General features: G+C 38.2%; 1 protein-coding gene across 10 annotated transcripts in view; it reads left to right on the top strand.

Annotated features, from left to right (window-relative positions):
• The first annotated feature begins 17,505 nt into the window (after positions 1–17,505).
• The window catches only part of CCDC66 (coiled-coil domain containing 66), a 54,839-nt gene continuing 46,935 nt past the window's right edge, over positions 17,506–25,409 (top strand). For 6 of the 10 annotated variants that reach the window (XM_049715285.1, XM_004267932.3, XM_049715284.1 and 3 more), the window contains exons 1-3: positions 17,506–17,612; positions 19,365–19,429; positions 20,094–20,119. In XM_049715285.1, coding sequence (XP_049571242.1) covers positions 17,602–17,612; positions 19,365–19,429; positions 20,094–20,119 — 102 coding nt within the window. In that variant the 5' untranslated portion in view covers positions 17,506–17,601. Of the gene's footprint in view, positions 17,613–19,364; positions 19,430–20,093; positions 20,120–22,084; positions 22,164–25,409 lie in introns of those variants that run through there. The other 4 variants (XM_033424638.2, XM_049715288.1, XM_049715286.1 and 1 more) reach the window with 3 other exon arrangements.

Raw genomic sequence — 25,409 nt, 5'->3', positions numbered from 1 at the left:
CATTTAGAAATAACTCAAATGAAGGTATATGCCCTGTTCATGGATAGGATGCCTCTGTATCATAAAGATTTCAGTTCTTTCTAAACTGACCTATAGACTCAGTGCAATTCTAATCAAGAAACTTGACAAGCTAATATTAAGTATATACAAAAGAGGAAAGACCTTCCAAGATGAAAATCAAATTGGAAAGCCTTGTCATACTGGAAATCAAGACTTAAAGCCTTAGTCATTAAGACAATGAGGTATTAGCACAGGATAAGCAAATATACTGATGGTAAAAAAAAAAAAAAAAAAAGGCCCCCCCATACAGAACCTTGGTATGTGAGTAAAGTGGCATTGTAAAGCAGTCGAAGGATCTCAAACTCACACTACACACACACACACACAAAATCAATTACAGGTGGATTAAAGACTTGAATGTGAAAAACACAACTTGCAGGGCAAGGAGAAATGAATAGGTGGAGTAGAGAGGATTTTTAGGGCAGTGAAAATACTCTGTATGATATTATAATAATGGTTACATGTTACATTTGACTAAACCCATAAAATGTATAACACCAAGAGTGAACCCTGATGTAAACTATGGGCTTTGGGTGATTATTGTGGTGTGTCAATGTAGGTTCATCAATTGTAACAAATGTACCATTTCAGTGGAGGTTAATAATAGTGAGGGAGGCTATGCATGTGTGGGGAGAGAGTATATCTGGGAAATCTCTATTCCTTCCTTTCAATTTTGCTGTAAACCTAAAACTGCTCTTTAAAAGTCTTTAAATTAAAAAAAAATACAACTTGGGAACTTTCTTGGGTAGGGACATTTTTCTTAAATTAAGACACAATGTATACAAATACTAAAGAACAATATTTACTTATTTTAGTACATTCAGATTGAGAATTTCTATTAAAAAACACCATAAAGAAAGTGAAAAGATAGGTCACAAACTGAGAGCAGATACGTGCAATGCATGTAAGCCACAAAGAATTAGTATTCAGAACATATATAAAAATGTCTAAGAAAAAGACATCCCCAAATAAAACCAAGCAAATAAGAGAATACACAATCTAGTATAGAAAGGAACACAATATAAATGACTTTTCACAAAAGAGGATATACAAATAATTAATAAATATATTAAAAATGAAAATCCTCACGGGTAATCAGGAAAATGTGAATTAAAACTAATGAGACACCATTATATATCTTCCAGATTGGCAAAAGTTAACACATCTGAAATATCAAATGTTGGTAAGGATTTGGAACAACAGGAATGCCTGGGCAAATGCTAGTAGACATATAATTGGAAACAATTTTTAAAAGTTTTTCCCTGTCTGGTAAAGTTGAGTCCACATGCCCAGAAATAGGTATAAAATTATTTATAGCAGCATTGTTTATGAGAGAAAAAATAAAAACTACCAACACAAAAAGTCATGTAAGCAACCTATTGTCCATTAATAGGTAAATGAATTTTTTAATGTGGCATATTCAAATAATTTAGTTCTATACAATGATAAAAAAGTGAACTACTGTTCACATATCAACATGGATGAACCTTAGAAACATGACACTGAGTGAAGAAAGCAAGTCACAGAAGACTACTTAAAATATGAATCCATTTACACAAAGTTGAAGAACAAACTAACAAATACACTGTTAAGAACACTATATTAGTTTGCTCAGGCTGCCATAACAAAGTACCACAGACTGGGTGGATTAAACGATAGACATTAATTGTCTCACAATTCGGGAGGCTAGAAGTCTAAGATCAATGTGTGAGTAGGACTGATGTCTTCTGAGGCCTCTCTCCTTGACTTGTAGATGGCTGTCTTCTTCTTATGTCTCCACATGGTCTTTCCTCTGTACATGGTTATGTCCAAATTTCCTCTTCTTACAGGGATACCAGTCATACTGGACTAAGGCCCACCCTAATGACTTTGCTTTAACTTTATTTCTTTAAGGACTATCTCCAAATATAGTCATATTCTGAAGTACTAGAGGTTAGGACTTCAACATATGGATTTGGGGGGAACACAATTCACCCAATAATAGGTACATACATATGGGTAAAGCTATAATGAAAAGCAAAAAAATAAAATAAATAACTAAAATCAAAATAGTTGGTCTTCTTGGGTGCTGGGAGAGGGATGAACCCGGAAAGGAGCACATGGGAGACTCCAATGGTCTTTATGAAGCTCTATTTCTTATGTGAATACCCTGGTGTTCATTTATTGTATCCCTTACATATGTTCTTTTGTGTGCTTGAAAATTTTGCAATAATAAACTTCTTTTAAAAAAGAAAAATAGGAGATACATATATCAGGAGAGTTTGGGTTGCATGCAACAGAAATCCAACCAAGTAGCTGAAGTGCAAGGGGAATCTATTGGCTCAATATCTGAGAATATAGAAGTCAAGATGGCTTAAACATGGATGGTTCCTAGGGCTCAAATGTTGTCATCAGGCTCCTCCCTTGTTCACTCTCTCCTCTCATGCATGCTTCCTTCCTTCCATCCACAGAAAGAGAAGCTAAAGAAATTCCTTTGGGTTTGAGCATAAAATGTGCTAGGTTCTGGGACATCCCTGGTGTTACAGTGGTTAAGAATCTGCCTGCCAGTGCAGGGGACATGGGTTTGATCCTTGGTCCAGGAAGATCCCACATGTCATGGAACAAATAAGCCCACGCGCCACAACTACAGAGCCTGTGCTCTAGAGCCCGCGAGGCACAACTACTGAGCCCATGCACCTAGAGCCCATGCTCTGCAACAAGAGAAGCCACTGCAATGAGAAGGCCGTGCACAGCAACGAAGAGTAGGCCCCGCTCACTGCAACTAGAGAAAGCCCACATGCAGCAACAAAGAGCCAATGCAGTCAAAAATTAAAATAATAAATTAATAAAATAAAATAATTTTTTAAAAAGTGCTTGGTTCCCCTGAAGATTTTTCATTGTTAAATTATCATTCCCCTTTAAATTATTTTAATTGCTTTAAAATGAAATAGTAAATTTGTGTCCTGGATAAATTCTTATACCTCACCACTGCTTTTAAGTCTATAAATAGAGAACATTTCAGGTTCAATTTATGGTTCTCCTATTTCCATAGTTAATTCATTTCAGATGATATTTCTGAAAAGAAAAGAGTGAATAATGGTAGGGTCCTCAAGTTCATATTCTTGTCATTTTGTAATATGTAGCTAAACTTATAAAAGATGCAGAGACTGAATTCCTGAACACGTGTTAATTGTGAAACTTCCATATTAGCTCATCTTCTAAGAATTAGTACTTTACCAAATTAGATAACAAATTCTAAAATTTACATTTGTTTCCTTTTTGAGAACTCGCTAACCTGAAAAAAAGTAATTATGTGTAAATGATGATAAAATGTTTACTCTTGAATTGGCAATCTAATCAGTCTCAAAAGAAGTGCATCAAATTCTTATACTCAGGGGAAAAAAAACAAATTTATGAAGAAAAGAGAAGTAAAGACTTTTGTATAATGAAATGAAACTACTTTTGTTTGCTATTGCAATAATATTAAATCAAATGGGCTCATGCAAACTTGAAGAGAGATAACCACAAGGTTTTCCTTCTTTATTAGCTGGTGGTATTTATACCTCCAGAAAGGAACAGTAGATGAGGTAACAGATACAGAGAGCTCTCATTGACAATGGAAACGTTATTTGAGAAGATTTGAACACAGCATCTAGAAGGATAGACTCGGGCTATATTTCTCCCCTTTGTAACTCTTGAGGATATAGTACTTTGCACACTGGTATAAGAAGGAAAGAAATATTTAAAAGTAATTTCAATATGTACATCTATCAGACATTTATACATGGTATATACCAAGGACCCCATTTATTGAGCACCTACTATGTGCCATGGACTACATGTTAAACCACAGTATTTGCAATTTCTCCCACATTTTTCTCTGGTTCAGTTGAATCTAACTAGGTCAAAAATTTCTCCATAGAGACAAAAAGTAGATCAGTGGTTGCCTGGGGGCGGGGAAGAGAGTGTGGATTGGATGTCATTTATTTTTGAAACTGGATTTTTGAGATTGATTGGCTTGCCTAATCAGCAGCAAACATTTTACAGTCTAGTCATTTACATACAATTACTCTTCGTTTCAGGTTATAGTTGTTTCAAAAGAAAAACACATAAATTTTAGGGCTAAATTTTTGGAGTAAAGGTAGTGTTCTAAAACTGAAAGGTGGTGATAAATGATTTTTCAAAGGTTTCCCCCAAATTCTATGAATTTAAAAATAAGGCCCAAGGAGGGCTTCCCTGGTGGCTCAGTGGTTGAGAGTCCGCCTGACGATGCAGGGGACACGGGTTCGTGCCCAGGTCTGGGAAGATCCCACATGCCACGGAGCAGCTAGGCCTGTAAGCCATGGCTGCTGAGCCTGTGCGTCCGGAGCCTGTGCTCCGCAACGGGAGAGGCCACAACAGTGAGAGGCCCACATACCGCAAAAAAAAAAAAAATAAAATAAATAAGGCCCAAGGACTTCCTTGGCAGTCCAGTGGTTAAGACTCCATGCTTCTAAGGCAGGGGGCATGGGTTCGATCCCTGGTCAGGGAACTAAGATCCCGCATGCCAAAAATAAATAAATAAATAAGTAAATAACTAAGGTCCAATGTGATATTAAAACTTTGTTCTAATATTAAAAATACGTGTACCAACTTTTATGTGAAATAGGTTTTTTTGCACAACAAATGCCTCTAAAGAACAATTACAGAATTTGATCTGTGTTTTCATGACTGTTTTAATCTTACAGTTAGTAATATAGTATTGCTAGAATTTTTAAAGCACAAGGAAAATAATTATGTCTGTGGTAAACATTTAATTCTATTTAGTAGACATGTTTTAAGGTGTCATATTTAATGAATGACTACATGCACAGATATGAAAGCATCTATCTTGGCTCTTGCAGTTTATGCAAATTTCACATAATAATTCTCCACAGAGAATAGTCCCTTTAAAATAAAATTCTTTTTTTTTTAAAATAAATTTATTTATTTATTTTTGGCTGCATTTGGTCTTTGTTGCTGCGTGCAGGCTTTCTCTGGTTGCGGCGAGCAGGGGCTTCTCCTGTTGCGGAGCACGGGCTCTGGCCCACGGGCTTCAGTAGTTGCATGTGGGCTCAGTAGTTGTGGCTCGTGGGCTCTAGAGCGCAGGCTCAGGAATTGTGGCGCACGGGCTTAGTTGCTCCGTGGCATGTGGGATCTTCCTGGACCAGGGCTCGAACCCGTGTCCCCTGCATTGGGAGGCAGACTCTTAAGCACTGCACCACCAGGGAAGTCCTAAAATAAAATTCTTAAACTTGCTTTAAATTATGTTTTTTATTGTGAGTTGTATAACATGATCCTTATTATCATACCATAGAAAGCTACAGCTTGATAAAATTTGACTTAATTTTTATTCAACCTCTACATATGTATCCCTGAAATATATAAAATCATAATTTGCTGAATAATTTTTATTCAACCTCTAGATATGTATCACTGAAATATAAAAAATTGTAATCATTTGTGTCCTCACAAAAGTAGGCGACTTCATTAACCTACATTAAAAATTTTTTTTCATTAATTTAAGTGTACCAAGGTCACAAATAGGAACAAGTGGAGTCATCTATAAACCTGTGCTTATGTCAAACTTGCCAAGTGCTGAGAGAAAAGTCCTATTTTCAGAATGAACGGCTACTAGGGTATAACACAGGCTCCCTGCAGTCACAGACCATTTGCACATGCTGTTTACACTGTTGGCCATACTCTTCATTCATTCTTCAGATCTCTGTTCTGGGATCTCCTTCTGAAGTTTGTTGTTATTGTTCAGGTAGGAGAATAAATCCAGGCCTGTTATTCCATATTGACCAGAAGAAGTCTTGTAACTGAATCTTAATGGATCACGTTATCTCAGACTTTTGCAATCCATTTTCTCACATCACCAGAGTTTAGTTTTTTCCTAAAGTATTAATCTCTTGTTATTCCCCTGCTTCAAGCTCTTTTGCAGCACCCCTATTATTTATAGAATAAAATTTGAACAGCTTAGAATGGCATATTTCATGTCTTCACAATGAGGCCCCTTCCCATCCCTCTACCTTCATCCCCTACCATTCATGCATATGGACCATTGCACATTTGGCTTTGTACAAATTGTACCATTGTACGTTGTACCACTGTACATTGCTCATTGTACATTGGCTCCAACCATATCAAGTTATTTCTAATTATCCTCTCCAACCCACTAACCAGCACTTACCAATACCTACCTCCCTGTCTTTGCACACACTGTTTCTTCTTCCTAGAATATTCTTTCTTCTGTTCCACCCAGTGAACTCTTCTTTAACCTAGAAGATCTTTTTAAGCATCTGTAAACTTTCCCCAGATCTTCCCATCCCCTCCAAGTAGAATTGCTCCCCTGCCTTTTTGGACCACTATGAACTAAATCTTGTGTATGCCCCTTTTATAACATTTATCACACTGCATTATGTACTATTTATGTGTCTGTTTCCACTAATATATAGTACACTCCACGAGGGTACAGACTGTGCTTTTCTTCATCTTTGCATGCCCAGTGTTAAATTCCAACCAATAAATATTTACTGAGCTCTTCACCATGTGCCGGGCATGTTTTATGTCCTGGGGATACAGCTTTGACCAAGACACAGTCCTGCTCCTCTTGTGGAGTTTACGTGGAGGTGAAAGAGGCAGCAATAAACATATAAGAGTATAGCATATTTATAGATCAGAAGAGAGCCCAGTTAGAAGGCTGTTATACAGGGAACAGATGATATTAGTATAGGCTGAGGGAGGAGAAGAGGAAGAGAACCAGACCACTTGAGATAGAGTCAGCAGGGTTTGTAGATCGATTTCTTGGGAGTGGGAACAGAAGAAGAGAAATTAAGGATGTATTTCAGATGATAGGTGCCTAATAAATTCACGTATGGATAAGTTCCTTAGCAACTGAAAACTAGTCACTTTTTGTTTTTTGGCTGCACCGTGCAGGTATGCAGGATCTTAGTTCTCTGACCAGGGATCGAACCTGTGCCCTCTGCAGTGGGAGCACGGAGTCTTAACCACTGGACTGCCAGGGAAGTCCCCCAAAACTAGTTTTAAAAAGATGAAGCTGTGGATTTTATTCAGAATTTAACTGGCCAATACCACCAGGAATATTTGCCTTGTACTGACTAATTACCATAAAATAGTGATAGTGAGCAAAATGGGTGACGGTGGTCAAAAAGTACAAACTTCCAGTGATAAAATAAATACGTCCTGGAAATATAACATACAGCATGGTGACTATAGTTAATTATACTGTACTGTATATTTGAAAGTTGCTAAGAGAGTAGATCTTAAAAGTTCTCATCACAAGAAAAAGAATTCTATGTGTGGTGATAGATGTTAATGAGACCTTGTGGCGATCATTTTGCAATAAATACATATACAGAATCATTATGTTGTGCACCCAAAACTAATATAATGTTATATGTCAATAATTTTAAAAAATGAATAGTAGGGGCTTCCCTGGTGGCGCAGTGGTTTAGAGTCCGCCTGCCGATGCAGGGGACACGGGTTCGTGCCCCGGTCCAGGAAGATCCCACATGCCGCGGAGCGGCTGGGCCCGTGAGCCATGGCCGCTGAGCCTGCGCGTCTGCAGCCTGTGCTCCGCAACGGGAGAGACCACAACAGTGAAAGGCCCGAGTACCGCAAAAAAAAAAAAAAGTAACGTTGAGTTTAGAATCCAGAATTAGACTTATGTGGCTTTATCCTTACTTACTGTCTGATCCCACTCAAGTTATGTAATCTCTAAGCCTCAGTTTTATCATCTGTAATACGGAGATAATACTACTATCTACAGCTGAGTTTTTAGCTTTTTTAAGAATAAACTGAGATAGGGCTTCCCTGATGGCGCAGTGGTTGAGAGTCCGCCTGCCGATGCAGGGGACACGGGTTTGTGCCCTGGTCCGCGAAGATCCCACATGCCGCAGAGCAGCTGGCCCCGTGAGCCATGGCCGCTGTGCCTGCGCGTCCGGAGCCTGTGCTCCGCAACGGGAGAGGCCACGACAGTGAGAGGCCCACGTATCGCAAAAAATAAAAAATAAAAAAAGAATAAACTGAGATAATGCTATTAAGGTACTTATTACTATGCCTAATATATAGTAAATATTAAATAAATTGGAGCTTATTTCAACATATGACTGGTAAAACAATTAATTGGTTGTTTTGTTCTGTGTTCAAGAAGAATGTCATGATTAAAATTTTTGTTCATATTCAGTGATTCTCTATAGAAATAAAGTTAGGTAATTCTTGCTCTGATATATTCTGTGTTCTAGAAAAATCCATGAAGTTCTCAAAAATATCAAACTTTTGAATATCAAAATAATTTAACAAAGTTAAATTATCACAGAAATCTCTCCTACAACATGAAAACAATGGTTTAACATTTTCAAGTGTCTTTCTAACATGGCGCCTTATCAAATATTTCTAGTATTGGGAGAAAAGCCCATCTGGTGAATCTTCTAGCTGAAGCAAGGAATTCTCAGTTCTCCTGAGCCTTTCCTGGGGAAAGGTGGGAGGACTTGAAGAGAAGATGGCTGTGTCCCCAGCAGGGAAGGAGCAAACAAGTTCTGTCACTACATTCTTTGGAAATTAGAAGTAAATGAAGAAGAACTCTGGTGAGCAAGATGAGAGAGAAGTGGAGTTTCTGAATGGAAGAGAGAATGAGAAGAAGGAAAGAAAAGAATCAGGGCCTAATGATGGGCAACATATTGGAGACACATCACTCCAAAGGCTGGGAAGGAAAGATGTCCGTGATGGGGGTTTCTACACATCCTGTAGAAGGGGAGAAAGAGAGAGAATATATACAAGAGGGTAACGTAGAGAGTAGAGCCTGGCAATCCTCAAGAACAGACATCTGTGCTAATACTGTGAACATATTATCACAGTAACCCTAAATGCTAAATTCTATTATTACCTCCATTTTACAGGGAAAGAAACTGAGTCTCAGAGATGCCAATGAACTTCCACTATATCACACAGGCAATCAGCAGCAAAGCAGGAATTTGAATCTGGTTCTGTTTAATTAGAGTTTGGACTCTCCTCCAGCTTGCTCTCCTGCCCTTATAGTTCTTGCTAAGGGAAGGGAAGCAGCAGATTCAAAAGAATCTGGAAAACTGGGGGATGTGGGGGAGGGGGGGAATGCAAAGAAATGTACTTGCAATTATCTCATATCTGCAGTTATTAAATAAAAATTGATTTAATTTAAATCTCTTTGGGTTTGATATTTTTTAAACTCTTGCCAAAAATGTAATCCTATACCATGGTAACAAAACATGAGGATTCATAAATAGTTTTATGAAGGGGTTTACTTGCCAAAGTCAAACTTGAAGTACTAGCTCAGACAATCATTCAAATCCTTGTGAGAATGAGTGTTGCTTAGTATTCTTTGGAGGCAATGATTCCTATTTCTGCTTAAGAATTAGCTTTTACTTTATTAATGAAGTATTTTTAATGAGTTTAATATAATTAGAAAATATGTCTCTAAATCCCCAGGAAGAGAGTCATAAGTTTCTATAATTTTACATTTTCTATATTAACCATTTAAAACCAAATTTTCTAGCTAAAATAAGTTTCATCTATGAACATGTCCATGTTATTATGGTATAGGAAACTGGACCTACACTGCCATCTGCTGTGTCAAGATTAGGTGAAAACAGCAAGATCCTTTTTGACCCAACTCCTAAAGTAATGGAAGTAAAAACAAAAATAAAGAAATGGGACCTAATGAAACTTAAAAGCTTTTACACAGCAAAGGAAAACATAAACAAGATGAAAAGACAACCCTCAGAATGGGAGAAAATATTTGCAAACAAAGCAACTGACAAAGGATTAATCTCCAAAATTCACAAGCAGCTCATGTAGCTCAATATCATAAAAACAAAGAACCCAGTCCAAAAATGGGCAGAAGACCTGAATAGACATTTCTCCAAAGATTTACAGATTGCCAACAAACACATGAAAGGATGCTCAACATCACTAATCATTAGAGAAATGCAAGTCAAAACTACAATGAGATATCATCTCACACCAGTCAGAATGGCCATCATCAAAAAGTCGACAGACAATAAATGCTGGAGAGGGTGTGGAGAAAAGGGAACCCTCCTGCACTGTTGAATGTAAATTGATACAGCCACTATGGAGAACAGTATGGAGGTTCCTTAAAAAGCTAAAAATAGAACTACCATATGACCCAGCAATCCCACTACTGGGCATATACCCTGAGAAAACCATAATTCAAAAAGAGGCGTGTACTACAATGTTCATTGCAGCACTATTTACAGTAGCCAGGACATGGATGTGGCACATATATACAATGGAATATTACGCAGCCAGAAAAAAACGAAATTGAGTTATTTGTAGTGAGGTGGATGGACCTAGAGTCTGTCATACAGAGTGAACTAAGTCAGAAACAGAAAAACAAATACTGCATGCTAACACATATATATGGAATCTAAATTTTAAAAAATGGTACTGATGAACCAAGCGGCAGGGCAGGAATAAAGACGTAGACATATAGAATGGACTTGAGGACATGGGGTGGGGGGAGGGGGAAGCTGGGGTAAAGTGAGAGTAGCATCGACATATATACACTACTGAATGTAAAATAGTTGGCTAGTGGGAAACAGCAGCATAGCACAAGGAGATCAGCTCAGTGCTTTGTGACCACCTAGAGGGGTGGGATAGGGAGTGTGGGAGGGAAGCTCAAGAGGGCAGGGATATGGGGATATATGTATATGTATAGCTGACTCACTTTGTTATAAAGCAGAAACTAACACAACATTATAAAGCAATTATACTCCAATAAAGATGTAAAAAAAAAAGGATTAGATGAAAAATCACCCACATAAATTGGACTTGAGTAATGCAAAATATACATATGAAAAGCTTACATCACTTTGCTTTATGGAAATGAATGCAAGGGAAAATACATGCTTGCAGTTATATATTTCAAATTGTATTGGCAGCGTGGGGAAGAACTTTACGTGTATGTGTATTTTCAATATGACATAAAAAAATGGAGAATAATAAAACAAAACCTGTGTCCCCACCAGCTATATTTAAAATTGAATATTACCAATGCTATTGACGTTCCCTTTTTGTCTTCCTGGTCCCGTTCTCCACCACTCCCATGCCCACTCCAAAGAAATCACTCTCCAATATCATGTTTATCACTGGGAAAAGTTTCAACAGGCAAAGTTAAAAGGTAAGTATGTTCATTTTTTACTTTTGTAAACCTTCATCAAGGTTTACCAGTGAAGAAGTCTCTGTGCTAGCAGCACTTCATCCTGGGAAGTTAGCGGAGAGCACTCTATTCTGATACCCTTGTTCCCAAGAGTATTTTCCTCAAATTTAAGACTTTGTGCTGCCTAGCTAACTTCTTGGTTGTCACTAAGTCTTATACCATTCATGGAGCTTCGCTTTTTCGGTATATCTAAGATATTACATCAGTTATGAGCTTCTGCTTTCCCATCACAAGTTCATGTGGGGAGAAAGGCAATCTAGGTAGGGGGAGTACAAAAGAAAAAACACAGGAATGAGAGAGAATAAAAAGTATATTTGGGGAAGAATAAATAGACTGTCACAGCTAGAGCATTAGGAGACTGGGGAAAGAGGACACGTCCTACCACTGGCACACCAACTACCAGGGGCTGGGAATGCCACTGTGCCCTTAATGAGAGAAGGGAAACTCAGGTACTTCTCTGGTGGTCCAGTGGTTAAGAATGTGCCTTCCAAAGCAGGGGTCGTGAATTCGGTCCCTGGTCGGGGTACTAAAATCCCACATGCTGTGGGGCAACTAAGCCCATGCGCTGCAACTACTAAGCACCCAAGCCACAACTTGAGAGAACCGGTGTGCTGCAATGAAGAGCCTGCATGCCTAAACTAAGATCCAACACAGCCAAAAATAAAATAAATAAATATTTTTTTAAAAAAGGGAAACTCAGATGACAAGAGTCATGTTGGGGAAAGGATGGGACATCTGACATGGCCTCTACTGTATTTGAAGCGGTTCCACACAGCCAGAAAAGAACTGGCAGCCTGCAACTGGGGATTTTGTAGGTAAGGAGAGAAGTAGAGTCTGGCGATTTCGGAGCCACCTTTATAGAGGTGAGACTGTGAATGAGGTGAGAGAGAGGTGAGCCAAGAGTCTAAGAGAAGAGCAGGGGCCACGGGGGCTAGAAAATAAAACTGGAGGAGTCAGTAATGAGATGCTGCAAAACACCACACTTTGAATGAAAAAAACACTCCTCTATGATTCTCCCCAGCACCTGATGGCTGTCATGGGCTATAACTGAAGACTCTTTCTTTTGGTTTTATCTCTTAAGTGTCCTTCTCTTCTAATGGACCCAAATGGAGGCAATCCCAGGAGGAAAGACACAGAGCCTGAGACATCACACCGTCTGCAACCCTTTCTCCACCTCCTTCAATACTTTTATGTAAGAATAAACTGGTTTAGATGAATATCAGGCCAACTAGAAGGAAAACAGAAGACACGATCAAAGAGGAGCCAGTAGAATCTGGGTTACAGGGAGGAGAAAGCCATCTCTTTGGAGGCTATTGCTAAAGAGGACCTTAGACACTTGCAGCAGGCCACATCTTCCCGAGTCATGTGGGTGTTTGTGCTTTTACGTTTGCATGCATGTGGAGGACCTGCAGGACAAGTTACTTAATGAAGGGGTGCCGTGAGGAAGAGCATTCCAGCAAGAAGAAACAGCTCTGGAGGGCAGGGATTCTGTCTGTTTGGGTTACTGCTTTACCCTTTGTGCTAAAACAATTCTTGGGACACAGTAGGTACTCAATAAAATCTGTGATATGAATGACTACGTAAAGGTGGGAGATAGGAGTGAATGTGGCTACACTGAAGAAATGAAAGAAGATCAGTGGAAGGAGGCTTAAAGTTTGAGGGGCCAAGGTGAGGGGTGAAATTTAAAAGGTCAAAATGGAGCTGGTGAACACAGTTAAGTCCTTTGGACTTTATATTGGGGCAACAGAGTTTTTAAATTAGTGAGAGATTTTAAGCAGCATAGTGACTTAAGCAGACTCACATTTTAGAAATCATTCTGTCTAGAGAATAGAGACTGCTTAGGAGGCTGTTGGAATACCCTTGGGGAGAGATGGGAGGGGCTCTAACTCTGGTGGAGGAGCAGGCATGGAGAGAGTTTGAGGATAATTTAGAATCAACCATTTACAAACTGAAAGAAACCTTAGACAGCTTGTCTAATCTTTTACATGAAGAGGTCAGAGAGTTTTAATTGACTTACTCCTGTAGTGGTTTTCTTTTTCTTCTTCCTCTGCTCTTTTGGTATTTCTTAAGACATTTCTCAGAATTGCCCAATTGAGACCTTCATCCCATCACACCTGAACAATTTACTTAATTTTGCTTTTGTCTAATGTATTGGTCCTATGGTTTGTATCATCTGCCCCTAGAGCCAGAGAAGCCTGCTAATTAACTTGCTCTGTAGAGCAGCACTTACAAATGGATAGCCAACACTGCTTCACAGTGGTGGTCTGTAAGGTGGAAAAATTAAACCCATAAATGGAGGATGCAGGAAGGCCTTCCCAGTTATGTACTCCTGAAAAAGTCTTTGAACAGCTGCAGGCAAAGCTTCAGAGATCAGCAAACTAAAGGTTCAGGATGCAACCTTCCAAGCGGAATTGCTGAATCATAGGCAGATGTTTAAAAGTTTCTATTAAAAATTATCACACTGTTTTCCAATGAGATTGGACCATTTTACACTCCCAATGTAAGAAGATGAAGGTTCCAGTAGTGTCACATTTTCCCCAACATTTGGTATTGTCAGCTTTCCATTTTAGCTGTTCTAGTGGATGTGAAATGGTATCTCATTATGTTTTCAACTTTCACTCTTGAAATTACTGTGTGGCTGGCATCTCTCTCCTGATTGGACCCAGACTGATACAAAGTCTTAGAAGCAAAATGAAAATGAAACACCTTTTTAACTTAAAGATACTTTATCAGGTACTTGATAAAAGTAGCAGTTTCCCATGACAAAAAGTGTTTACTCATACAGAAATGATGTACCGTATTTAGAGAAATGGAAATGATTTACACATTTGGGATTGAGCTGGCTAAGAAAAATAAAGCACATATAGAGATTTTTTTCTTATGCTTTTCTACTTAGTAATAATCATAACCATGTTTGTTTACTTTAGGATGAGCAAGATGTATAAATTTTATGATCTTAGGAGAGTCCCTGCAGTACCTAGATACTCAAAATTGGCTTAATCTAAAGTAAATTCAGGGGAGTCATAGACAACGAAAGGACTTACAAGCTCTCTTCTTTCTTCAGTAAAAAATTTCAAAACCTACTGTCATCTGTAGGGAAACATTTGTTAATTGTTTAAGTAGAATTCAAGGAGAACAGTTCTATAAAAGAAAGAAGCACAGAACAGTAGTTAAGATCATGGGTAAGTTACATCTCTGTGAGTCAGTTTCCTCATCTGTGAAAGGAGGCTGTCTGCAATTTTTACCTTAATTTTTTAAAAAGGAAAAAAAAATCAAGTGATCTAAAACTCTGTAAATTATTGGACTCAAATAGCACTTCTCCTGTAACAATATTGATCATTGCTAATACTTACATGGCATTTATGTGCCAGCACTATTCTAAGTACTTTGCATGTGATTAAACTCATTTAATTCTCACAACAACCCTATGAGGTGGAATACTAGTATTCATCCTCATTGTATCAGAGAAGAAACTGAAGCAGGTTAAGTTAATAACGTCCCATGATCACACAGCTAGAAAGCAATAAAGCTGGGATCTGACCCCAGGCAGCCTCGATCCAAACCTCTGGAAAACTATGCTATGCACTGGAACAGAAGAGAACACAAAAGGCATGCATTTCTCTTTCCTTACAGATGACTTGCAGCCTGGATACCTCAAGAGCTCCAGTGCACTCGGAGTGGGTTCCAGAAGTGATTACTTAGCATGGGCCAAGATCCCACAGGTGCAGCTTGGAGCAAGATTATTGTCAAGGTGACACTCTTTGTACCCACAGGGTAATAAGATCTGAGGAAACTACACTGCATATAAATGAAGGATATGCTTGTAGTACCTCCAACCTTCACATACCTTTAAACAATCAATTCAAAGCATTTAACTAAACTCTCTTTTCCAGGGGAATGGACCTCAGGCAGACCATAAAGAAGCATGGAGTGTTAAGGGCGTGACAGGCCGCGCTTACAACTTGTAGCTTACAATGCTACAACTGGAAACTTGACCTTCGATTCCTATCTCACAATACGCTTGGGAAGTGGAATAGTTTTGCACCAATTTCTTGCACCTGGTAAACAAGTAGGCAGAGAAGAGTGGTATGTAAAGGATGTAAAACCATGCAAAAGATGACTTATTGAAAAATACAGAAAACACAAAATAAAAATCGTTCCTCATTATTAGGTGAAATGTTGTTGGGGAACAGAATATTTGCACAGTGCTAAACCATCAGCCCTCAGATTACTTACTGACTGCAAAGGGGAAAATAGATGCTTACAATAGAGAGATAAGACTGCCACCACCAAGTCTTCAAACCTGACCACAGTAACTGTAGGACAACCTGATGTGATGCACGGTCGACCACATAATAACATCTTAAAAGTATTCACTTTTTATTGAAATATAGTTGGTATACAACATTCTGTAACCTTCAGGTGTACTACATAGTGATTTTATATTTGCATACATTATGAAATGAACATGATAAGTCCAGTAACCATCTGTTCCCATAAAAAGTTATTACAATATTATGGACCATATTCCTTATGCTGTATACTATATCCCTGTGGCTTATTTATTTTGTAACTGGAGGTTTGTACTTCTTTTTTCTCTTTTTTTGCGGTACGCGGGCCTCTCACTGCTGTGGCCTCTCCCGTTGCGGAGCACAGGCTCCGGACGCGCAGGCTCAGCGGCCATGGCTCGCGGGGCCAGCCGCTCCGCGGCATGTGGGATCTTCCCGGACCAGGGCACAAACCCGTGTCCCCTGCATCGGCAGGAGGACTCTCAACCACCACGCCACCAGGGAAGCCCCGGTTTGTACTTCTTAATCCCCTTCATCTATATAGAATATATTCCTAGAACAAGTGGGGAAAATTAAATAGGAATGGAACACTTGATATTATCATAAAATTGCTAATTTTCTTAAGTGTAATAATAGTGTTATGGTTATATAGGAGAATGTCTTAGGAGATACATGCTTTAATGTTTAAAGGCAAAGTGTTGTAATGTCTGTAACTTACTTGCAAATAGTGATGCAAAAAAAGGTGGGTGTGTTCATGGCCGTGTGTATGAGTGTATGGATGTGGATGTATGGGTGTGCCTGCCCACCTATGTGTAGAGAGAGAGAAAGCAAATGTAGCAAAACATTAACCATTGTCAAATCTAGGTAGAGGGTATATAGGCGTTCATTGAACTATTCTTATTTTTGTTTATTTAAACATTTTCATAATAATAAAAGCTAGAAACAAAATAAAATTTTAAAAGTCACACTACTCCCAGAAATACTCCTGCTAACATGTTGGTTTAAATCCTTTGAGCCTTTTTTTTTTTACATGCACAGATGACTTTTCCTTAAAACGAAAACAAAAAACAACACAGGATCAAATATACATTGGTACCTGTTCATTTATTCAGTCAAATAAATTAACAAATGTTTATTTAAATATATCTTCCACAGGCCAGGTACATAAATAAAAAGATAACTTTGAGTTTTCACTGAATGTACCGTAAGAATTCAGTGTGCCTCATTTATTACAGCTATAGTTTGTAAAATTCATTTGAGAGTAAATAGATGAAAATTTGTAAACTTTTAGTAACTGCATTATATCTACGGGCATCCTCATCATGAAACATCATTGCCAAATTTAATAAGATTTTTGTTGGCATTAAAAACTTTTGCTGTTTATTCGTTTAACAAATATTTACTGTCTGTATTGTTCAGTTCCAGGTGCTGTGGGTATATAGGTGTCAAAAACCAACTCTGCCCCTCTGAAGCTCACTCTGACACAGGATCTGAAATGTATTAGTACCCTGATTGAAAGGGCAGGGACTGGGAAGTCCAGAAAATGGGTTCCTAATTTACCCACTAGTGGATTCCACAGGAGCTTCATGGAGGAAGTGACGTTTAAATTGAGACTTGAAGGATGGATAGGAGTTAGATTCATGTATCGCTAAATTGGAACATTGGCTCTGGGGTTACGTAGCTTGATACAGACCTCAGGCAAATTGCTTAACCAGCCACCTCCACTTGAGCTGAGGCACTTCTCTGAGAACTCCCTGTGAACTCTAATGGCTACAATTGCGAGGATCGAAGAACCCCCAGCATTCCAAAATTCAGGACCAGGTGGGGCGAACCAACAGGGTCTCCCCGACAGCCCCGCCCCGCTGAGCGCAAGCGCCAGCACGCTCAACCCTGATTGGCCCGCTCTCCCAGCTCGCCGGCAACACTGTGTCCAATCGGCGTGGCGCTTGTTGAACGGCGGCGGCGACCGACGTATACAAGGGGTTTGAGCGGCTCGTGGAGAGCGCGGCCGGTTGCGCCATGAACTTAGGGTAAGCTGTGGAGAGAAAGGTGGTAGTCCGTGGAGAGCGGGTGAGGCTGGGTTGGATCTTGGAGCCCTTCGCGGGGAGCCTTCCAGGCCTGCGGCGCCCCAAGCAGCAGTGCCCGGCTTCCTGAGGTTGAGGGGGCGAGGGGCTGGGTCGGCCTTTACAGCCTCCGCAGACTTCCGTTTTCCAGTTAATAACTCGCGAAACCGTCCGTGCCTCCTTTCCGCCTCCTCATTTACTTCAGGAGGGAGAGGGAGGAGAGGCGTGAGAGGAGGTAAAAGGTGAGGGCAGGTGGAGAGATAAAGCGTAGCGGCTTCCTGGGGAGAAATCCTGGCCCAGGCCCTGGTGCTTTGCGACCCTGTGTGGGGGTTCTTTGCAGAGTGTGGGAGCGCCCAGAGGAGCTTAGCGGCCTACGTACGTGCTGGGAGCCGAGGCTTCTCGAGGAGTCGTGTATCACCGGTGCCTGGCACCTCATAGGCCCTCATTAAGTAGTGGTTGAGTAAATAAAAAGGACTGTTGCGTGGTTTATCACCACTGGGATGTTTGATATTTCAAGAAGATGAAAAGTCATCAAACTTACACGTGTGCACCTCGTTTAGCAAATGGTTTCTGTGTTCTAGAATCTAGGGATAAGAAACAAGACAGTCTGCCCCTGAAGGTGTTTGCAACGCGGTAGTGCTGAATAGACGGTTTCATTCAAGGTCTTTCTTTTGCTTAAGTTTCACCGACATAAACATGAACTGTTTGTAACCGTGCTACCGGGAAACCCTTAAAACCCATTCTTTATGGTGTTTTTATCTTAGTAAGTTGAAATCGTTTGAGTAAGTTGAAATTGTTTGATTTCCCCAACCTTAGCATCACCGCAAATTTCGTGTTCCCTTTTATTGGCCCGCGAGATTTAATTTTGTCGCTTGGACGTCATTTTTGTCCCTGTTGATATGTATTGACGTACGTCTATTCTCTCTCTCTCACTAAAACAATAAAATAACTGTGTACTGCTGTTTTTGTTTTCAGTGGAATTTTTATTGGGACCTTAACAGACGTACAAGTTTCGTTGGTAGTATCTACTGTTACTTTGTGCTCTTGGCGTTTGACAGGCACAGATAAAGTATAGCGGGCAAAGTTTATTATAGATGTATTGCTGTGATAGTTACAAAAGTGTCACTAAGTGTGAATATGTATTAGTTGAAATATTCAGAATAGAGTAGAACTCCATGCTCAAGCAGTTAATAACCCTGGTGGCAGTCTTACAGCTTCATTTTCAAATACTGCTCTAACAGGCCATAGAATGTGTTAGTCATGAGACCATTATGAAGCTAATAAATGGTAGCTAGATGTGTTTTGCTCCATTAACATAGGTGAGGAGTTTTGTAACAGCATTATTTTTTCCAGTCTAGAGTTAGAAGAACTAAATGATGTTACGATAACCAGATTAATTTATTCCTTGTCAGTAACCAAATGAAGTTTCAGATTAAAGATGAGAAATTGTTGGAAAGTTTCAGTAATTTTCTCCATGAAGTTTTTGATTTTATGTTGAATTGAAAAGTGTTTTAAATTAAAAGAATGGTTTCAACTATACATCAATTTTTAAAAGAAAAATAAACATCTATAGAAATTTTTTTTAAAAACGTTTTAATATTTACAAGATTCCTTTATAAATTCAGGAGAACAAATTTACTTTCAAGGTTCAACTGAGCATTTCTGTCTATTTAAAATGTTGCTGCTTCTTAAAAATGACAACTTTCTTTTATTTTGCAGAGATGGTTTAAAGCTTGAAACTGAATTATTGGATGGAAAAACCAAGCTAATACTGTCTCCATATGGTATGCTATATTACTAGAAATCGAAAATACTAACTTTTAAATTCCTACGAAAAATGTGTAGCTGTTTAACAGATTTTTTGCTTGTAGTGGAATATTTAAATGACACTTTGGAAAAAAGCTGGTTTCCCTAACTTCCTCAAATTTATTTTTAGCCAAGTAAAGTCACATTACATCATTGCTTACCACTGTCAGTATTTATTCATGGAATTTAATGTTCCAGTATATTTCATTTGTAATGTTTCTTTATTATATTTGTATACAGCACATATGCTTATTGCCTAATGAATAATCTAGGTAAAACTTATGCAGTTATGTTCTGTGCATGTAAAGAATGTATTGTTTGAGAAAATTTATAATAAGACCATAGTTTTAAAGTCATTTTTAGTTTTAAAGCGCAGAGTATGCTTTGGTACTCTTTTCATTCACATTATTTTCTTTTTCTCTGATCTGTTTATAATTTTACCTTGGAAAATAAACAAAAATGAAATATAAATACTTGAACCACACTGTAAAAGAACACTCAGGCAGGACCTAAAGTTAATGCTTTGAGGGTTAATATTTTTACTTAATATCTTCTTAAAATAATGTTAATTAAAATTTTCTTTTGTGACTGCCTTAGTATGTTCTCGGTTGATAGTTTAGTAATTTTTTTTTTCTCTTGTAGAACATAAATCAAAAATTTCTGTAAAGGTAAGCCAAATGACTTTGACCTGACTTGTTTTCAAATGTAAAATGCAGTTTACTTTACAGTGGTTTGAAAATAATTCCTGTCAAACTGTTACACAGGGTTTGGAATGATGGTGAAAAGTTATTATACCCTTGCTTTCAGGCTGGTCCTTTTACAGAAATAGATTCATAATTTTTCAGTTTAAAAAGCCTCCTAGAACTCACTTCTCTAGATCAGTTCTGTCCAGTAACACTTTCTGCAGTGATGGAAATGTTCTAAAATCAGTGCTGTCCAATATGATAGTCAGCCACTAGCCATGTGTAGTTATTAAGCACTTGAATGTGGCCAGTGTGACTAAGGAAGTGAATTTTTAATTCACTTGTTTGATTTTTAATTTAATGGCTACTGTACTGGTCAGTGCAACTCGTGACATCTTTAAAAATAGTCAAACTTTAAAGCAAAATTTTTTTTTTCATACTCAAATTGCATTTTCCCACACCAAAAAGATGTATTTGATTGACAAAATCTTACATGCATTTAGCTTCCTCCTCTAAGAGGTTACACTTGAGTTAAATAATAGTTTTCCTTTTAAATTATTTTTCTTTATCAGGAGCCCACAGAGCCTTTTTCTACAAAATACATTACTGCTTCAAAATTTTGATACCACTACTTTTCTTGTTTCCCATTTCTTTTTCCATTAAGCAGCAGAAATTTCTACTGTCCCCCTCTATAACTTACTGTAGCCCATTTTATTTTGCAGTATCTTAAAGTCTGTCTTTCCATATCTTGACTAGAGACTGCTTTGGGTGATGCGGCCCTTTTCTCTTCAACTCTGAACCCCTGATGGCTTTGCTGTTTCTTCCTGGTTTAATCAAGGTGGAAAAGTTGCTTGAGAACCCAAGATATCAATTACTTGATAAATGGGTAATGCTGATCAGAGTAATTCTACAAGCTACCTATAAAAATTATTATATGCACACACACACACATACACAGTATATACATACCCTGTGTGTTCCCTTAATCACAGAATATAGATTGTATAGTTTTTTCCTAACCCTGTGCTATTAAAATATTGCAACTAACTGTTCTTATTTGAGTCACATTAACAAATACAGTGCTCCTTTTCATGCTCCTAGATAGAAATCAACTATTACACATAGTTTTTTTTTATCTTCACCTGACCTCAATTCTGTCGCACACGTTCCCTCTTCTGTTGTGTCCTTAATGGATGTGCTATGGTCACTACATTTGTGAAGATATTTCATTATCTTTTTAACCAACTTAGAACATCTGGAGATCCCCTTTTATGCCTGTAATAAACAAAGTTACTAGTCTTGGACTTTTTGTAGAATCATTACAAAATTCTTTTAGCAGTTTAGGGATTTTTTTATTCTAGGATTCTTCTTTCCAGAGTAACTAATAAGTCTCTGCTGATATTGATCTTAAATTATTTATTGTCTTAAAGCAGATTATTTGAGTTTATTTCTCTTGCTTTTGAGACTCCAAAATACTGATGCATGGTAACTATGTGAAGTGATGGGTATGTTAATTAGCTTGATTGTGGTGATTATTTCACAATGTATACATATATCAAATCATCAAATTTTACACCTTAAATATATATGATTTTTAATGGTCAATTAAATCTCAGTAAAGCTGGAAAAAAATACTGATGCAACCTAAATCTCCTTTTTATATTGACTTTATTTCAAGGAGCTTCTCTTCCCTTATTTACAGAGGTTCCTGAGATGCTTATTTCTTTCTTTGCTCTTCACAGAAGACAAAAACCAAAAACAGTAGTGCTGTCTTCCTTTTTTTGTTTTAATCAGTTTTTTAGTTTCCAAAATCTCACAGTTCTGTAGATACATGTTGAATTCTCTTTTCTGTAAGTTATTCATGAATTCACTCATCATAGTGCTTTTCTTCTACTGGGGTAAGCTAAGTGACTATACTACCTACATTTCTGTTTTTCCTCTTCCTCACAGGTTGAATTACTGTCGTGTACATAGTGTGCTCTTTAAACACTGAACTCTATCTCATCATCATGAAGTTTAACAAACTGTGGTCAGAGTACTTTAATTCTTTCAAAATCTCTCCTGTACTTTTCTTTAATCTGTGGTAGTAAATATGAAGTAAAGATGGTTACCAGTCTAATTTCTTAAGCTTTTATAGAAAGATAAATGAGAGAAATATTAATGATTCAGTGTCATGGGTAATTTATACATTCTGACCTCAAAATTATCTCACAATTAGTTGAAATATAAAACATCTTAAAATTTTCGCAGGTATTTCTATGTGTGAGAGTCAATAGTAACACACTAAAAGATGTATACAATATTAGTGCTAGGTAGCACATTTTATATTTTAAAATGTTAATCTTCTCTGATTCTTTCTGGCGTTGGGATCCTGGCCCCATATAAATTGTGAAGTTGGCCAGCGTTAAATGCGTTGGACGCTGTCTTTATATATTTTTTTAATATTAGGAAAAGTACTGGTACAGTCAAAACTAGGTAAGAGAGCAGCATGCTACCTAAAAATGTTTATGATGTGAAGACCTATTTGATGTATTAAAATTCATCTAATCCGGTAAACACTTGGGAGATGATTTGGGCTAGAGATTGCTTTTTCCTATTAATTAAGCTGAACATAATTGAATATTTATTTGGTAGTTCATGGATTTTTTTGCTGCCTCCACTCATTGCTCTTCTCTGGCATTAAGCTACAAATGTATTCAGGATTGAGCTGCATGTATATTGATCTCATGCCAGACATTGCTACCCCCCTTTTTTATTACATAATTTTTAGATGACTTTTTCTGTATGTTACTTCTGATTTAAGTGGAATGTGGCAAAATAGTTCTAGTTAAATTGGAGCTCCAATTAATAGGTTTCAGTTTAACAAGGATTTACTGCAGCTGTAAAACTCCATATGTGTGTACAGCTCCATTCTTGGCTTTATTTGTTCTGTGACTGAGAGAAAAATGGAGTAAAACCTAGTCCATGTTTCCTAGAAGCAGGGGTGTCAGTCAGGTAAATAACTATATAATACAAGTACAATAAAATGTGTGCCATACTAGGGTTATAAAAAGAAGAAAACTGTGGAAAGCAGGTCTTTGTGGTTAAGGGAGACAGGGAATGCTTCATAAATGAGGTGACACTTTAATTAGAACTTAACAGGTGAAGGAGATTTTCATAGTGAAAGAAGTAGGGTGGTATATTCTAAACTCAGAGAAAATAGTGGGCAAAAATACCAAGGTACAAAACAATTTGCATTTGGGGGATAGTGTGTATATCAGCGGGGAGTGTAGAACATAAAACTTAGGGAGGGTGGTTACAATCACAAGGAGTTTAAATGTATACACAGAGGGTTTGAACTTATTTGATTTGCATGTAGGGAGCATTAAAGAATTTTTGAAAAGTAGACTAGATATGATTTGTGTTGTAGGAACGGGCTTCAGGCAATTCTGTGAAGGACAGATTATCATAACATGGACACTACTTAAGGGACAATTATATTAGTCCAGGGAGAGTCTTATGAGACCCTGAAGCATGGTGGCTAGCAGAATGGAAAGAAGGGGACAAAATTGAGAGACTTTTAAGATGCGTTTAGGGAATACACTACACTTCTTAGCAGTTTGAGTGAGAAACTGATTAGAGAACTGAAATACTCAGCTGTTAATGATCCCAAAAATGTCAGTATGAGTCAAAGAAGGGTAGGATTAGTAATAGCTGTAGTCGTTGGAGACTGGGGTGGAGCTTAGCTCTGTAACCTACGTGTAGTCTGCTGATAATTTGCCTAATCCACACAGTGGTTTTCAAAAACTAGAATGAATTGTGAGTGTCTAAAAAAATGGAACTTTTAAGGTAAAATATGGCATTCTTGGTTCTCTTGAAATACTGGATGATCTAGCAAGTAGACTCAGATTCCTCTTTGGCAATGTAGGCTGCTTCTGAGGGGTGGCTGCCTCCTTTAGACAGAAAAGTGCTCTTCAATTATCCTAGTTCCCACCCAGGCTAATTTACACTACGTATTTAAATTTGCCACCTCTCATTTAGAGTTAGTTATATAAAAATAGCCACAGAGATAGGAGGGTAAAAGCGCATTTTAGATTGTGGTATTGGTATTATCAAAAGTCTAAAGCCTGGAATAAAAGGGTATAGGTGAGGTGAAGAGGGTAAGAAAGAGATTTTTACTACTGATAATACAGGTACATTTTGAAAAGAAAGGTAAAATGGGGTTGATTCATTGGTCAAAGTGTGGTTGTGTATTATGTCATTTTTGAAAGACAAGGACATTGGGATATGATAAGCCAGATGAAAGCCATGTGGCATCTACCCCACTCCTTGATAACAAGAATCTTGTCTTACTCATTTTATACCTCCAACGTCTTTCCCATAGTGTTGCTCACCTAAAAAGCAACACTTAGTATTTATTGAATGACTGTTGAATTATTTTATGTTAGATGGGTTTGCAGAAATGTACAGTTGGATAGATTTGAGATAAGCTGTAATCAGTAGTGTGGTAATGAAAACCTGAATTTAGGTGTATTGTCATGTAAAAGGGGAGAAAAAGATATTTGGAAGGAAGAAATGACCAGTACTTGCTGGTAAGCTAAAGAAGACTGTGAAGGAGGATAAAGAGTCAAAGATGACTCTATGGTTGCTGGTCTGAAAGACTAGAACAACAGTGCTACAGAAATGAGATATTTTGGAAAGGGGAGCTAATTTGTGGGAGAGAGATAAAGAATCCAGTCTTTAAAATGGTATGGTTGAAGATAGTAATTCAACAAAAATTTACTGAAACCTACCCTGTTCCACTGACTGTTCAGATACTGGGGACACAGCAGTAGACAAAGCAAACAAAAATCTCTGCCCTGGGCTTCCCTGGTGGCACAGTGGTTAAGAATCTGCCTGCTAATGCAGGGGACACGGGTTCGGGCCCTGGTCCGGGGAGATCCCACATGCCGCGGAGCAACTAAGCCTGTGTGCCACGATTACTGAAGCCCGCGCGCCTAGAGCCCGTGCTCCACAACAAGAGAAGCCACGGCAATGAGAAGTCCGCGCACTGCAACAAAGAGTAGCCCCCGCTTGCTGCAACTAGACAAAGCCGCGGGCAGCAATGAAGACCCAATGCAGCTAAAAATAAATAAAATAAATTAATTAAAAAAAAAATCTCTTCCCTGTAGTGTTTACGTTAGAAAAAGGTGGGAACTTCCCTGGTAGCGCAGTGATTAAGAATCTGCCTGCCAGTGCAGGGGACACGGGATCCATCCCTGGTCTTGGAAGAGCCCACATGCTGCGGAGCAACTAA

This window comes from Orcinus orca, chromosome 10, assembly GCF_937001465.1.
Source record: "Orcinus orca chromosome 10, mOrcOrc1.1, whole genome shotgun sequence".
In the NCBI taxonomy this organism is placed as follows: Eukaryota; Metazoa; Chordata; class Mammalia; order Artiodactyla; family Delphinidae; genus Orcinus; species Orcinus orca.
The sequence above is the reverse complement of the archived record's forward strand: the minus strand, read 5'-3'. Positions and strand labels throughout refer to the sequence as shown.